Raw genomic sequence first — 15,741 nt, forward strand, 5'->3', positions numbered from 1 at the left:
ATTTTTTCTGCACATTTTCTGCACATTGCTTTATATAGGGGAAAAAAAAGTGCCGATCCTCAGTCTGACTGTTGCCGGGTAGATTAAGCAGTGGGTACCATAGGTCATAAAGGTCATTAATCAATAAAAATCAACATTATTTTTACTATACATGTTATACAATTAATTCTGCCTAAATTTGAAATGTCAGGATGCATTTGAAAGCACCGCACTTCTCGTCCGCATAGCAAGACGTCAACAGTTTAGCGTTAGCCATTAGCTAGTTATCCAACAATGTTATTAACTTGAAGGGTTTCTAATTATATTTATTTTTTGGGGGGGTGGGAGGGGAAAAATGAGACATCTTGGGTACTATATGGGTTCATGTGAAGTCCCGGTACGCTGTAAAAAATTTCCAGTACACAAGTGGCTAAAAGTGAGAGGTGGTGAAATTGCGTTGATTTTGTCCATTTTTATACAGATGCATCTCACCATTAGTGATGCAATTTTTCAACAGGCGAGCCAGATATAAAACAGATGACCTTACGCAATATATTTTGTGGAGCTGCTGAATAAATTATGCCTGGAGATATCACTACAAATGCAGTTCCAAAAATGATTAAATTAGACATGGACGGCAAAGTAATTTGTTGTCATCCAAAATTGCTCGGCGCTGGTTAGGGGGTACTCGTCTGAAAACAATATTTCATCATGAAGAATGGTTGAAAACCACTGAAGTTTATGAAGTTATTTGGGGGAGGGATGTGTACAAAACTGTGTATGGAGAAAACTTGCCCAACGGTAATGAAAATTAGAAATTGTAGTCCAAATAATCGTAAATGCTTAAGTAACAATGTACCACCTACTCAATTTTGCTCCTAAATATAGTATGTATTTAAAAAAAAAATCAACTTCTTTCACTGGACCAAAACAAATATTCTGTTTCTATTTTAGTTTCATTATCGCTGACAGCAAAAAAACATGCAGTTTATAACTTTGTTTTGATTTAAAGAGCATTACATTGGAAACAAACAGAACCATTTGTAGTTGGAAACAACAATTAGCCATGGGAATTGTCTTTTTTTTTGTTTCATAGTTTTATGAGGGACTTTTTGAATTTAACAAGAGAAATCAACCTTTCAACAATAATATAAATTATTGCGATGTACAAACAGATACATACTGTGTGTACAACACACACATACAGTATGTGTGAGTGTGTGTGTATGTTGATGTGTGGGTGCATACTTTTGTTTACAATTTTATATATGTATAAACAGTACATACAAAAGAATGAATATATATATATATATATATATATATATATATATATATATATATATATATATATATATATATTCATTCTTGTGAAAGATCAAATATATATGTATATATACACACACACACATTTGTGTGTGTGTACAAACATACACACACACATGTACTTGCTTCTTTTTTGTTGTTCTCTAATTTAGAAATGTGCTTATATGCTCAGTATATATATATATATTATATATATAAACACAAAAGCATGTATATACGTGCAGTATATGCATACATTATGTATCACGTAACCACGAGTGGTGTCGTGGAAAGAGAACCCATAGATCATAATTAAAAGTAATCACACGCCCCAGAGGGATTATATAACATATAACATTATTTATGAACTACAGTATGGTCCATCTAAAATGGAATCTCCATGTTTTGTGGGCGTTAATGAGGTCGTCGGTTGTCCAAGGTGCAGGGCACGCGTTCTCACCTTGATTTGAGACTCCTGGGTCGGCCAGGTTACTTTTGGCGAGCAGGACCAGAAGCAGGCAATATTTCCCACAGGAGAGCATGTTTGAGTCAAGACAGGTGCGCTCTGGAGGCGCCAAAGCCGCGCTCGGAGCCCTCAATCGACCCTCCAAAATAAAAGCTGCGGAATTTCACATCAAAACAAGCCGTTGTATCCACGCTCTCACGATGTCGTCGTCCGGTCTTCTCCTCGCTTATTCGTCCATCTGGAGATCTTGGTGGAGGTGCGCGAACTGGCGATGGGCTCGCGATGCCATTGCACAAGCTAAAAAAAAAAAAAAAAGTTCCAAAATAAAAGATTTAGCGGGCTCGTTCGGATTCTTGTTCACAAGCGAACTTTTCAGCGTCTGTCATTGGAAAAAAAGAAAGGAGAAAGAGGCAGAGGGAGGAAGAAGATGCAGACTTTGTGCTTCTCGTCTGCTCTGTCTGTCTTTCACGCTTTCTGACTGTCTGTCTCTTTGTCTGTCTCTCTCTCTCCGCTCTCTCGCTCTCTCCTACACGAACAGGAGAGAACAAGTCGGCTGCACGTGCGATCTTCTTTCCGTCTCGTGTTTTCGGCTTTCCTGCGTGCGATAACAAGCGACGGGCTTCTATTTTGCACATAAGAAACACAAAGTCAAAAATCGCCGCGTTAGAGATTTTGACGAAAGAAAAAAAAAAATCAAACGAACAACGTGCTTGCGAGTATTCACGGCAATTAATCACCGCGCTTTCCAATAAAGATTGCGCAAATAATGACAGTATTTCATCCATTATTGAATTGCTGAAAGCAGTTACGCTTCTTTCTGTGTGCAAACACTCATTGTGTGTTCACCCGGGAGTTAAAACGCGGCGCTGCATGTGAAGTCATGCATATGATGCATGCCGTCACCAGCACCGGCACGGCAAGTTCAAGAAAGAAAAAAAAATCAAATCAAATCAAAGTTTGATGTCAAATTACTGCGATAATCCTAAATATACATAGACTACATATGCTACTTAATCATGTTCCTGTCAAAGAAAACATTCTTGACTTGCCAGCAGGTCAGTAGGACCACTGCTGTGAAAAGTGCTTATTGAGTGCCCTGATATTTATTCAGGACTTGTTTTTGATGTGTAGTTTCTAAATACTGCAGTGGACTGAACCCCTGAGCTATTTTGTGTATTGTTAACTTACTGAGCTTTATTTTTTTCATGGATCAACGTATCGGTAGATTATCTTTCCCTAATTATCCTAATTATCGTTCTTATTTTTACGTATCTAGTTATGCAACTCAGAAAACATTTGCTCTTTCAGCACCAAGGACAGTGACGTATGGCGAGTTCGGCTAGAATTTGACTTGATATATATATATATATATATATATATATATATATATATATATATATATATATATATATATATATATATATATATATATAGTAGACTTGAAAGCATTGCTTTGATTTATCCATATTAAACAACAGTAAATAAAATAAATAGAATCTAATGGAATTATACATTCACAAAAGTGCAATCTTTCGCTTTCAGCCTGTTCTTGTTTTTTTGCAGTTCTGAGCTTTTATAGGTCTTGGGAATAAGCTGTCACTCAGTCTGTTTGACCGCATTTTATGAGCCGACTAGCTGCAACCTATATACATAAATACACATATATACACATGCATGGATAGAAATACACACAATGCACACAAACACGCAGCCATATATGAAAAATGTATATATAAAACCCACACATGATATATAAATGGCTGTCCACCTGTCATGTGTGAAAATTAACACCCAACTCGCTACCCAGTGTTAAGCCAAAAGGCAAATAGAACTGCAACGGTATCACTTGTTGTTGGCTACAATTAAATTCAGCCTGAACATAGCTCTAAAACACTTTGGAAGCTTTTAGACGGAGTAAAATTCCCGCCATATGATTAAAACACTTTGCAGACATTTTAAAATGATATTTTTTTTATCTGCTTATCTCACTGAAAAAAAACCAGCTCCTTCATGGAGTACCTGCTGTTTCTAATGGCCAATTGCAAAGCATTTAAGTCCTGCTGTGTAGCATAACTACATGCGTCGACTTCTATTTTTGCTCTTAAAGTGGCCGAATCTTGGAATTTTCGAACAGCGTGACGCCGTAACGGACTGCGGCCGGACATGAACAGCAGGCGTATACAGTATATTTCAAGTCACCTGTCGCGGCGGTCAATTTGATTAGATTTTGGACAATTTGTGATTGAAAGCAAATGGGCATCAATAGCAAGGCCAATTGTGCTTACTGGAGGATGAGCACATTTCTATTTCAAACGCCGCATGAGTTTTCCCCGTTGCAAAAACGAACAAAATAGCATTTTTCCACAAACAAAAGAAACAGGCAGACTGCCAGATGATTTCTGTGGAGGCCTTTTGACCATGGAGTTGTTTGAGGCTTGCGACTGATAATGCTCTTAGCAGACAAATATCGCAGCCCTCAACCACTACAAGCAGGGATTTAGTTATTGTTTTGGAGCAAAGAACATTTTCTATTCCTATTGCGTTTACCGCACCTTGGCCTCACTTTGTATTCGGTGTTCAGACAAGAGCCTCATTTGCATACTGAAGATATACCGGATCGTATATAATGTTTTAATACAGAAATGGAAAACGTTACACTTTGGTTACCGCGCGGTTTTGTTAAAAATACCCTTTTACTTCACATACATGAGAACTCGCAAGTTGAACCGAGATTTGTCTTCTTTTTTCGCTGAATAACGTCCTGAACAAACGGAGGGACTGATGAATAGGACAGAAGAATACTTACAAAAATGTAATAAAGGATAACTAAAAAACACAGGATGATGGATCGATGGCTGGATCAATGGACGGATGGACGAAAGGTGAGACTCCAAAAACTGGATGGCTTGATGGAGAGACAGGAAATAAAAATCTGATCATGACTACAAAATTGCACGGACGGATGGATGGATGGCTAGATTGAAAGATGGACGGATGAAAGGATGACAATTACAAAATCGGACAAATGGACAACATGGGTGATGCGTAGGTGGATGGATGATGGATTACAAAAATTGGATAACGATAACTACAAAAATCAGATGCGTTGGCGGACAATGAAAATCAGATTACAAAATTTCACGGACGAATGCACGCATGCATGGATGGAGAATAAACAGATGGACAACTACAAAAATCGGATGAACGGGTGGACAACAATAAAAATCAGTTGGCTGCAAAATTGCATTGGAAGGATGGATGAAAAAAAGTCAAACGTTTCAATATTTTTGTTGACCTCATTATTGCTTTCATCATCTCTCGATGTCAAAAAAAGCCAAAATCAAGGCCGCGGCCTCACCATTCCAGGACCGTATTGCAAAGTCAGACTTAATTCCCACGTTTAAAAGAGGAGCCGCGTCAATCGGCGAGCCCGCATTTCCCAGTGGTTGACGGTGACTTTACATCAGCTCAGCAAAACCCTCGTAGCTGAAGCGGCGTCATAGCTTTGAACTGAAATTGGATCCGCCCGCTCCAGAATTACACAAGCATTTGCACCTGCCTATTGCGAACATGTTTCTCATACACCGTTGTGTGGGAAGCAGTTGTTGACAGACAGCTTAGCTGTAATTGAGCAATTCAGGAGCTATGCGAGACATCTGCAGTGCATCATAGAACCAGCCACTTCATACAAATGTCAACCACTGCATTTGCATTTCCGTAAGGCGCTCTTATTCTCAGCACAGAGATATTATGATCCAAATGTGTCTATCCATAGTAGATGTTGTTAGAACTAATGTGTAAACTATTAAAGAAGGAAGCTCTTCAAAGATCACCATGTTATTTTCTGTTCAGACAAGCCAGTACTTAACTGTAAGACTTGTCTTTCCTTCGATACTAACTTATTCGAACAGTTTTACTTTTGCATTCTGGCGCCTTAAAAATCCTCAATTCACACTAATCTGACAGTAAAATCCCTTGACGATGACCTTAAAAGTTGCTTTTTTTCTCAAAAATAATTGTCAACCAAAACTACACAACTTTTTCGTTTATCCGAGTCTTATCTGAGTCTAAGCTAAGTCAAACTCACAATGGGCCGAGTCAAAGTCAAATCAGAGTCACAAAGGTCGGAATCTAAGTCAGAATCACAAAGGTCTGTGTCCAAGTTGAGTCAGAGTCACAAAAGTTTGAGTCCAAGTCGAGTCAGAGGCACAACAATCCGAGTCCAAGTCGAGTCAGAGTCACAAAGGTCGGAGTCCAAGTCAGAATCACAATGGTCTGTGTCCAAGTCGAGTCAGAGTCACAAAAGTTTGAGTCCAAGTCAAGTCAGAGGCACAACGGTTGGAGTCCAAGTCAGAATCACAAAGGTCTGTGTCCAAGTTGAGTCAGAGTCACAAAGATTTGAGTCCAAGTCGAGTCAGAGGCACAACGGTCCGAGTCCAAGTCAAGTCAAAGTCACAAAGGTCAGAGTCCAAGTCAGAATCACAAAGGTCTGTGTCCAAGTTGAGTCAGAGTCACAAAGGTTTGAGTCCAAGTCGAGTCAGAGGCACAGCGGTCCGAGTCCAAGACACGTCAGAGTCACAAAGATCGGAGTCCAAGTCAGAATCACAAAGGTCTGTGTCCAAGTTGAGTCAGTGTCACAAAAGTTTGAGTCCAAGTTGAGTCAAAGGCACAAAGCTCCCAATCCAAGCAAAACAAAGCCAAGACAAGTCAGAGTCCACAAGCTCCGGATCAGAGTCCAAGTCTATATGAGAGCAAGCGTAAACAGAAGCCCTACTCAATGCATCAGGGTTTTTTTGTTGTTGCCCTAATCAGAAACATGTTTGAAAATCTCCAAAACCTGGAGGATTGTGGAACAATGGCCATTAAGACAGATTTTTTTTTTTTTTTTAAGAGCTTTTTCTTGCTACAGCGAGATAGTCTGCCAATGACATCTGGACTCGGACCTTTGTGACAGACCCGAATTGGACCTTAGCGAGCCGAACCTGACCGATTTGATAGAGGTGCAATTGGCTGCAGTGAGATAGTCTGCTAACAACACACTCGACTTGGATTTTTTGGAATAACTCGACTTGGACTCGGACCTTTGTGGGTCCAACTTGACTCTGATTTGACAAAGGTGACTCGGCGTCAGTGAGACAGCGTTAGAAGTCTCTGAAGACATCAGTGTAAGATGACCGGTGACAAGTCCTGCAAAGGTACGATCACAACTCGGCTGCAGACCAGGGCAGGTTTGAGAACTTCCTTTCCTTCACCTTCTTTGTTCACACAGCTTCCTCACCAAAGCGCAGCCTGATTATTATGAATTTCCTCGACCTGTCAGCCGATATCTCTATTAAAGAAGCAACCCTTCCTCTCCCTCTGCTTCTTTCCCTTGTTCTGCCTTGCCCCTCGCTGGGTCTTATTCTCTCACTTTACAGCCTTCGCTCATTCTGCCTCCCTCAGCACCTTCCTCTGCGTTTCTTTTCCTTTCTTCCTATCCGCAAACAATCCATTCCTTCCCCTCAGATCCTCTGCTGCAGCGCCGAGGCACCTGCCCACACACTTTTTACCCTCAGTCCATCTTATTCTCTTCTATATGAACTCTCTCCCTCTCGCTCGGTGTGCCGCCGCTCTTTTCTCCCTCTCTCTCGCTCTGAATATTTCATGATTTGGTGGCGAAGTGCTGAGGTGAGGAGCCTGTCTAGAGCTTGCACAGCACAAATATTTACGCTCTGAACTGGGCTTAGTTGAGTGTCGGGACAAACTGTGTGTGTGTTTTCGCGTGTAGGTGTGTATGTGTGCGCGCGTGTGTCATCTATGTAACAATGATTACATGTGACATGGCTCCCAGAGGGGAAAGGACAACTTTGGTCCCATCATACATTGTTGATGATACAGCTCCATTTCACCCTCTCCAAGATGGAGATGGATGGATGGATGGATGGATGGATGGATGGATGGATAGATAGATAGATAGATAGATAGATAGATAGATAGATAGATAGATAGATAGATAGATAGATAGATAGATAGATAGATAGATAGATAGATAGATAGATAGATAGATAGATAGATAGATAGATAAAAGAAAACGACAGATATTAGCTAAGAAGCTATCTGCTACATAGCTAGCTACATAACTATCTGCCACCTAGCTAGTTTCCTAGCTATTTTCTACCTAGCCAGCGAGCAAGTTAGCTAGCTTGGTAGATAGATCGAGAGATAGATATTAGCTAGCTAGCTACCTAGCTGCTACCTAGCTAGTTATCTTCTACCTAGCCAGTGAGTGAGCAAGTTAGCTAGCTAGATTGATAGATATTAGCTAGCGAGCCATATAGCTGCTAGATGGATGGATGGATGGATGGATGGATGGATAGATAGATAGATAGATAGATAGATAGATAGATAGATAGATAGATAGATAGATAGATAGATAGATAGATAGATAGATAGATAGATAGATAGATAGATAGATAGATAGATAGATAGATAGATAGATAGATAGATAGATAGATAGATAGATAGATAGATAGATAGATAGATAGATAGATAGATAGATAGATAGATAGATAGATAGATAGATAGATAGACAGACAGACAGACAGACAGACAGACAGACAGACAGACAGACAGACAGACAGACAGACAGACAGACAGACAGACAGACAGACAGACAGACAGACAGACAGACAGACAGATAGATAGATAGATAGATAGATAGATAGATAGATAGATAGATAGAGTAGGTCAGAGGACAAGAATTGTTGTGGAGGGCAAAGAAAGCCTCCTATTGGCAAATGTCTTTTCTATTTTGGCAGGCAAAAGTGAAGCTCAATTGCAGGTCTGGAGGAACATCAAAACACAATTAAGGGCTGACATGGAAGCGGTGATGCAGAAGAGTGAGGACACGCAAGGAGGAGTGGAGCTAGGCAAAGAGAGAAGGACAAGAGAGGGAGGCTCTGGGGAAGTTGACAGAGAAGCTCCGAGAAATAATTGTATTTTATTAATGGAGAAGTGATGGAAAAGGAGCAATCATTTGGATGGCATGTCTTGGTTTATGTGCGAGCAAAAAGAAGAAAATAGGTCGGCTTAAGTTTATTACAGATTCATCACATTATAAAGTGGATTTACTTTCATCAGAGCAGATACCCTTGGTGGCCGCCGAATGAATGCTAATGACATTGGTGATCCCCAGGCTTCATATTCTCACCACCTGCAAGTCCAAATGCGACGAGAGACAATGCCCGATCAATCGACGCTTACTTTGCTTTTAAATTGAAGGAAAACTTTCTCCTCTAGATTACTATTACAGACGTAGGTAACAAAGTGCTAGACGGGGTAAAGGTTTGGGATCCGGGCTCTTGTCAGAACTACCGGTGCTTCTACGGATTATTGTTGAGTATTCCGCCACGTCCGAGAACATGAGTCATTTTGAGTAACATCTAACATGAAATGGTTGGCTGGGAAAAGGTCAAGCGTCTAACTCAGACATTTTTCCTTTCACTGCACGCGTACGGGATATGGCGTCTTTGGACTCCGGAGCTCTTTTAGACCTCGGACTGACTTTTCTGCCAACAAATTGTCACTACCCAGTGCATCTCCATGCGTACATCTTGCAGCGACAGAGTGCCGTCCAGCTTGCCAGAGACAAGTCTGCCAAACAGGTAAACACATGCAGTGAGCCTTGAACTTGCACAAAAATGAAGACACGTCGGGTTCCGCGCCGCGCAGCAGATGTGCCGTCTACAAAAATAGAGCCCTTTGTCTGGTATAATACAGGCAATCCAAAATTATTATGCAGAAAAGTAATCAAGCGAGCGCAGATGAAAATCCGTCCATCCGTTTTCTATACTGCTAATCTTGTTTGGAGTTGTGAGGAGCTGGAGCCTATCCCAGCTGCTCACACGCTAAACCGCCGATTGGTCGCCAGCCATCAAAGTCCTTATAGAGACAAACATTCACAAGGTCTCTGACTGGGAATTGAACCAAGAATCGAAATATGCGGTTCGCTGTTTGCGGTGAAAATTTCCGCATTAATCGCGGGCTGCTTAACGTGAGGAGTGTGCGACATACGGTGCATTCAAATTTAGTCAGACAATTCAAACGCAGACAGAAAATCGAAATATGCGGTTCGCTGTTTGCGATGAAAATTTTCGTGAACGCATTAATCGCTGGCTGCTTAATGTGAGGAGGGTGCGACATACGGTGCATTCAAATGTAGTCAGACAATTCAAACGCAGACAGAAAATGAAGGCCATTAATGCATATAACAATAATATCTGTAAGAAAAATAATAATTATCATAATGATGTGCTTATTATTATTCAATAAAAAATGATTCAGGCCCCTGGGATTAACCTACGAAAAACAACAAAAAAGGCTCCTCAAATGAAGTAAATGCTTCACAAAACCGCTCTGCAAGAAAAAAAAAAAGAGTTTTGCAAACTTGTCACGGAAGTCCAATAAATATCCCAATTTGGCCTACGCTCTAGCCACATTTGTAAACGCAGTAATAAATATCAAAACTGAACATTTGATAAGGAACTGTCACTCACAAGCAAGCGCAGAAATTCATTATCGAATATGAGCCGCTACCTCAGCCAAATTTTTATTTCATATACTGTAAAAGACTGCATAACACAAAAGTGCCATTGAATCGCATATGGATTTCTTTCCACTGCAATTAAGTAATCAGGCCATAATTGGACCAAATTACAGTGTAAAAAGCCACGCTCTTTATTCCAGCAATAATGATCTTTGTTTCGACTCTCGGCAAGAACTAAGACTCTGCATCTGCAGCTGTTCTCATTAGAATGTGATTGTCATGCATCCCAAAAAAAAAAAAAAAGTCATCTGTATGTTAAGTTTCATATCCATAAGGATCACGCTGCCCTTTCGCCAAGCCGAAGACTTTGATTAATATACAGTGTATTTTAGCACCCCCGAGGGTTGTATTTCAGTTCCCTTGAAAACAAAAAGGTCATAATTAACATTTTGTGAATGTTTGATACGTTTTTATTTTGGGAACCGGTGCGCGGACGTCAACGTGAGATATCCGCGTTTTAAGGGTGTGACGTTACGGCGTTTTAAGATAAGCAACAAAATTTGCAATTTCTTGTCCTCGTCGGGTTCACGGTCCGGCTGGAGCCCGTCCAAGAGTGAATTCGGTTGCCAGCCAATCACGAGGCACGTATAGACAAACCGCGCATTGGCGCCTGCGGGGGCGAGCGTGAAGTTCTGTATGTTTTCGGATCGAGCCGGTCAGAATTCAAAACCGGATCCTCTGACTTTAGATTTGAATTCTATAGGTTTTATTCTTCTCGTGGCCAGAGGACGTTTTCGGTATTCGACTCGTTAGCTAGAGCGAAGCGGCAAGGTGACACGCGGTCAGGACCTCATATAAAGTGCCATCCTCCCTTTTTGCGTCCCACCGAGCTGATTGCCTTTGTTCTAAAGCCCAGCGAGGCTTCGGGTTGACGCGCGAGCAGATCTGAGCACCTGTTGTTTGAACATCGATTCTGGTAGCGGGAAGGAAGGCCAGATTGCTGGTTAAAGACTTTGACTGACGCTGTGTCCAAATTGCCCAGTAGGATGTTCAATTCTTTGGGTCATTATGGGATATGAAAGGCTTGGTGTCCTTCAAAAGTTGAAAAACACGCTAATCTTTGACAGAAACGATAGGTAACTTCTGGTAGGGCGACCGCAAGTCCCGGTTTAACTGGGACAGTCCCGGTTTTGACCTTTGTCTCCAGGCGGATTTTGCCTGCCCTGTTGTTTTGTCTTCTGCGTAAAGCGCGTTCCGATGTTGCGTTTGTTGTTTTTTTTTCGTCCAGTCAACCAGCCAAATGTTTAGGCCTCGTGTATGTCGATCACACGGTCGCCGTGGCGATCCATAAGGAATTTAATTGTGGAATTGACTTTCAAATCAATCTTTGCGTCAAACTGGAATGAGAGCTAGCTCCGGTGTCCGTGTCTAATAATCATGGGAAATGTCATCAGAGCAAACTCAAACTGAACATTTCTGGCGGCACTTTTCCAAAGGTGTCGCCTGAGTTTTAGGATGATGCACAAGGTTTGAAATAAAAGTACTTGCATTAAACGATCGTTAGCTGTGTGGATAAGGAAAAGACTCGCAATGCATTCACGAACACTCACACAGTAGGACATATCGGATATTCTAAAAAAATGGATGGGTGAAAAACAAACAGTGATCCTTGCTATTTCGCACCTCCCCTATCACGCCCTTAGTGCATCGCAGATTTTTTTTTTTGCATGAAACCACAAAGTGAAATTCTTACTCTATTCACCTCAGCGAACGGAAGACGGCAGCCACAGCGGGCGCCATCATGCTAAACATGATATATATTCATGATAGTAGACGGTCTAAAAAAAGATAAGCAATGGGTTGCTTCCTTTACCAATTAATTTGCTCTCAATTTGAAAAGATAACGGTAAAAAACTCCAGAATTTGACCACAAAATTAAGGGTGCGCCCTATACATTTTAAATTCGGGGGATTATGGTAATTATACATTTCAAGCCTTTAAAAATTTGGGATAAATTTTTTTTTTAGCTAAATACTGTATTAACGGCATGAATGTGGAAACATTTATTTGTTGAACCAAATTCAGAAGATTTTTAATTTGGAAAATCTGCTCACTTCCTGGTTCTAACTAGCTCAATTCTCTATGTATTAATCTCCATCGTATGCGTTATCTGTCAAATCGCGTATTTCGGCAATCCTCCGCCAATCCCGGGCCGTCGCCGTTATATTTCACAGCGGGTCTGTTTATTTAAAGTCGAACGTCAGAGACCGCAAGATAGACTCCGTTTTGAAAAGCTTCCCTGGCAGCATTGTTTTTTCTTTGTTTGGACTCTCTTGCTCTCCGAGCAATGTGTTGTGTCGAGGATTAAGCCGCAGCCTGGGTTTGATAAAGAAGACTCGGCGAGACACGTGTATCCGTTCTCTGGGGGGGAGCTTTAAATGGTGGCAGCAGGATCCTGCCCTCTCGTTGACCACATGGACTGCCAACGCAGTCGGCTCCTACCTACACCAAAGGAGTCAAGCTGTTCAATATTTTAGCTCTTCAAACAGGAAAGCATTGCAGCTGCTTTTTATTTTCCACGAAAAAAAAAAGATCAAACGATTTAGTATAGCGTCTATCTATCCCTCGCACGCTCCGCAGGGCATCTAGAGTCATTCCAGCGAAATGCTGGTAAGGGCGAGCCGTAGAATTAACATCCAAGGATGCTTGGGTTGTTTCTGCCAAGGGACCCTTGAGCAATGCTCAAATCCCAGACGGCAAAGTGAGCGCAAAACAGCAAAATATGAATACGGTCGATTTGCTTAACTTGACAGGGTTCAGTTCCCACTCGGTGATGGTGTGAACGCGAGAGTGGGTGCTTGTCTGTTTGTATATGCGACCAAGGACTAGTAAAGGTCGTTCGTGTCTTACGTTACGTGTAATAAATACCGTAACCCTCTCAAAATGAGACGCCGTTTTTTACCCCAAAAATGAATACCAAAAGTATGGGTGCATCCTATAAACGCGATCATTAAAATGTATTTTTTTTTTCTTATTCGACGCCATTTGAAGAAGATTGATCCGTCGCATAAGCCGAGTTTTGGCGTACAGATGTGCATTTTTATATCGGATGTATTCTTACTTATTAATAATTACCGTAATTACCGTAATTACCGTAACGGTATGAGCTAAAGGGTGGACGTCAGTTAGCTGTTAGCGGACCGGGCGTGTTGCAGCTAACAGCAGCTCGTGCTAGCTGAGATCGTTACAACATTATTTTCACGAAAAGAAGCGAGCGGGCTGAACCAACGTCCGACAGAATGGACAGAAAGTAACAAAATGACGGGCATGGTCACCACAAAAAATCTGTCTCTTTTTAGAAGAAAGTTTAAGATATTTTTTTGAAAAATTGTGCGGATTTGGTTCACGTCCAACACCCAACCAAGGCCAGTGCCATATTTGGATTTAAAAAATGAATAAAAATAGACAAACTGTGTCAGAAAAGGCATCCGTGCCAAATAAACAAAGCGAGTGACTCAGTGAGAAGAGTTGAAAGCAACTTGACATATTTTACTTTCCCGTCGACTTTTTTGCTCCTCTTTTCTAGGTTATTTTTTTTCCCTTGCAACAGGTGGAAAGTTTTGTAAAGCTGACACAGATACGGCTGGCTGGGAATAATTATACACTGCCTAAGTGTGTCACTAAAATCTCCAAGCACCTTTTGATTATAAATTTATTATTCATCATGATAACTGAAGTACTTGTGTCGAAGCATTTATTCGTATGCATTATTCATATAACGAGCTGCACATAATGAATGTGGCAAATCAGCGGCGACGAGAAGAAGCTTCTGTTTATGTTTTCACGCCCATTCTTTTGATTACGCTACCCCCAAGGAGACACTTCTTCAAACCGTCTGATTTAGTTTCCCGTCAAAATTTAAAACGCAAACCGAAAATTTGCGGTTTAATACCATGTTTGATTTCCGTCCGCTGCTTGTAATTTTGTGTCTGTGATAGAAAAACCTAAATAGCAAAAACACTGCGGTTTGTCGAAAGATGCGTTTTGGTACAAGGTGCATTTTTACGTTTTAAATTTGCGCGAATGACTTGGAATTTCTAAAAAAAAATTATTCGGAAAGGTACAATCCAAAATACTACATTATTTCCATTCAAATAATCACTTGAAGTACTGTAAACGCTGTTCAAAAAAGGATTTTTTTTTTTAAACAATAACAACTGTTGACCCCTTGTTTTGCGGGGAATAGGCAATTGTGAAAATTCATACATAATTGACCCCTGTTAAAATGTATTGGGAGGAAAAATATGGCGATTTGTTCATTGTCATTTTTAAAATGAACCGGCTGATGAATCAGCAATCCGAATTTTCTTTTCCAATCATCGATTTAAAAATAAAAACTTCCTGATCAGATGCTAATTGTAATGCATAACAATGACTAAAAAATAAATTAGTAATTATCTGTAGTTCGACTGCATTATTGGCTCTGATTGTGTACTGAGCTCACAAAATGAAGGAATTGTATTGTACAAATTTCTCATATAATAATACGGCAATCAAAAAATGATAAAAAAAAAATGATAAAAATGATAAAAAAAAAAAACTACTTGTTGACTGCACATGGTTTTTTTATGGTTCCTGGTAAAAATTGCATGGTTATTTTTACCATATTACTTACCAGAGACATTTTACTTCCTGTTTAGAAAGATCAGTAACTCATATTTACTAATATAAACTCATATTAACAATAAATTAAATCACCAATGTGGCAAACGTAATTTATACGCACGTATTACACCATGGAAAACACTTAAAGGGATTGTCTGTAGCTATAACAAACATGGCCGCCTCCGGAGAAGTGCCACCCCTCATGTGACATATTTTAATGATAATCATATAGTCATTAAGAACACATTCCTTTGCAAGTTGATGATGTCCCCAATTTATTCCTTTTTAATGAAAAACAGTCGAAATCCTAAACACCGTCCCTTTAAATATTATGTTATAGACCCTTTAAAAGGAATTTAGTATGCAATTAGACCACACCTATTTCTCAATTTTCTTTTTGGGAGACATAAGCGGTGAAACCGCATCGCCCATCATGAGGACGCGTTCAAATATCTCAATGATCAAAATACGTGAGCCCAACGAGGAGAATAGAGCCCCATGGAAAACTATCCACGAACTTTTGATTGAAATCAAGGAGTTGTGACGTTTGAGAAGACTTACCTGAGCCTTGAGGGTGCAGAGTTCGGATTACAGTGCAGCAACTATTTACACGGGAGTGACAGAGATTCATCCAGCAGCATATTGTAAATGATTATACGGTACACGGTGTCTCGCGTGTATACACGTATACAGGGAGTTGAGTGTATTTATGGTACGGAGAGCGTACGCGCCTCTGACCGGAGTCGTAGTAAATAGTCCTTCCTTGGTCCTCGGTCTCATCTCCTCTGGGTGCGTGGCCTGAAAA

General features: G+C 40.5%; 1 protein-coding gene across 2 annotated transcripts in view; it reads right to left on the bottom strand.

Annotated features, from left to right (window-relative positions):
- Window positions 1-2,257, bottom strand: part of LOC148424276 (ephrin type-A receptor 6-like) — a 56,314-nt gene extending 54,057 nt beyond the window's left edge. For both annotated transcript variants that reach the window (XM_088413764.1, XM_088413763.1), the window contains exon 1: window positions 1,742-2,257. In XM_088413764.1, coding sequence (XP_088269890.1) covers window positions 1,742-1,823 — 82 coding nt within the window. In that variant the 5' untranslated portion in view covers window positions 1,824-2,257. The remainder of the gene's footprint in view (window positions 1-1,741) is intronic.
- Between the last annotated feature and the right edge of the window lie 13,484 nt (window positions 2,258-15,741).

The sequence above is a fragment of the Hippichthys cyanospilos genome, chromosome 4 (assembly GCF_059441005.1).
Source record: "Hippichthys cyanospilos isolate Australia breed blue-spotted pipefish chromosome 4, RoL_Hcya_1.0, whole genome shotgun sequence".
In the NCBI taxonomy this organism is placed as follows: domain Eukaryota; kingdom Metazoa; phylum Chordata; class Actinopteri; order Syngnathiformes; family Syngnathidae; genus Hippichthys; species Hippichthys cyanospilos.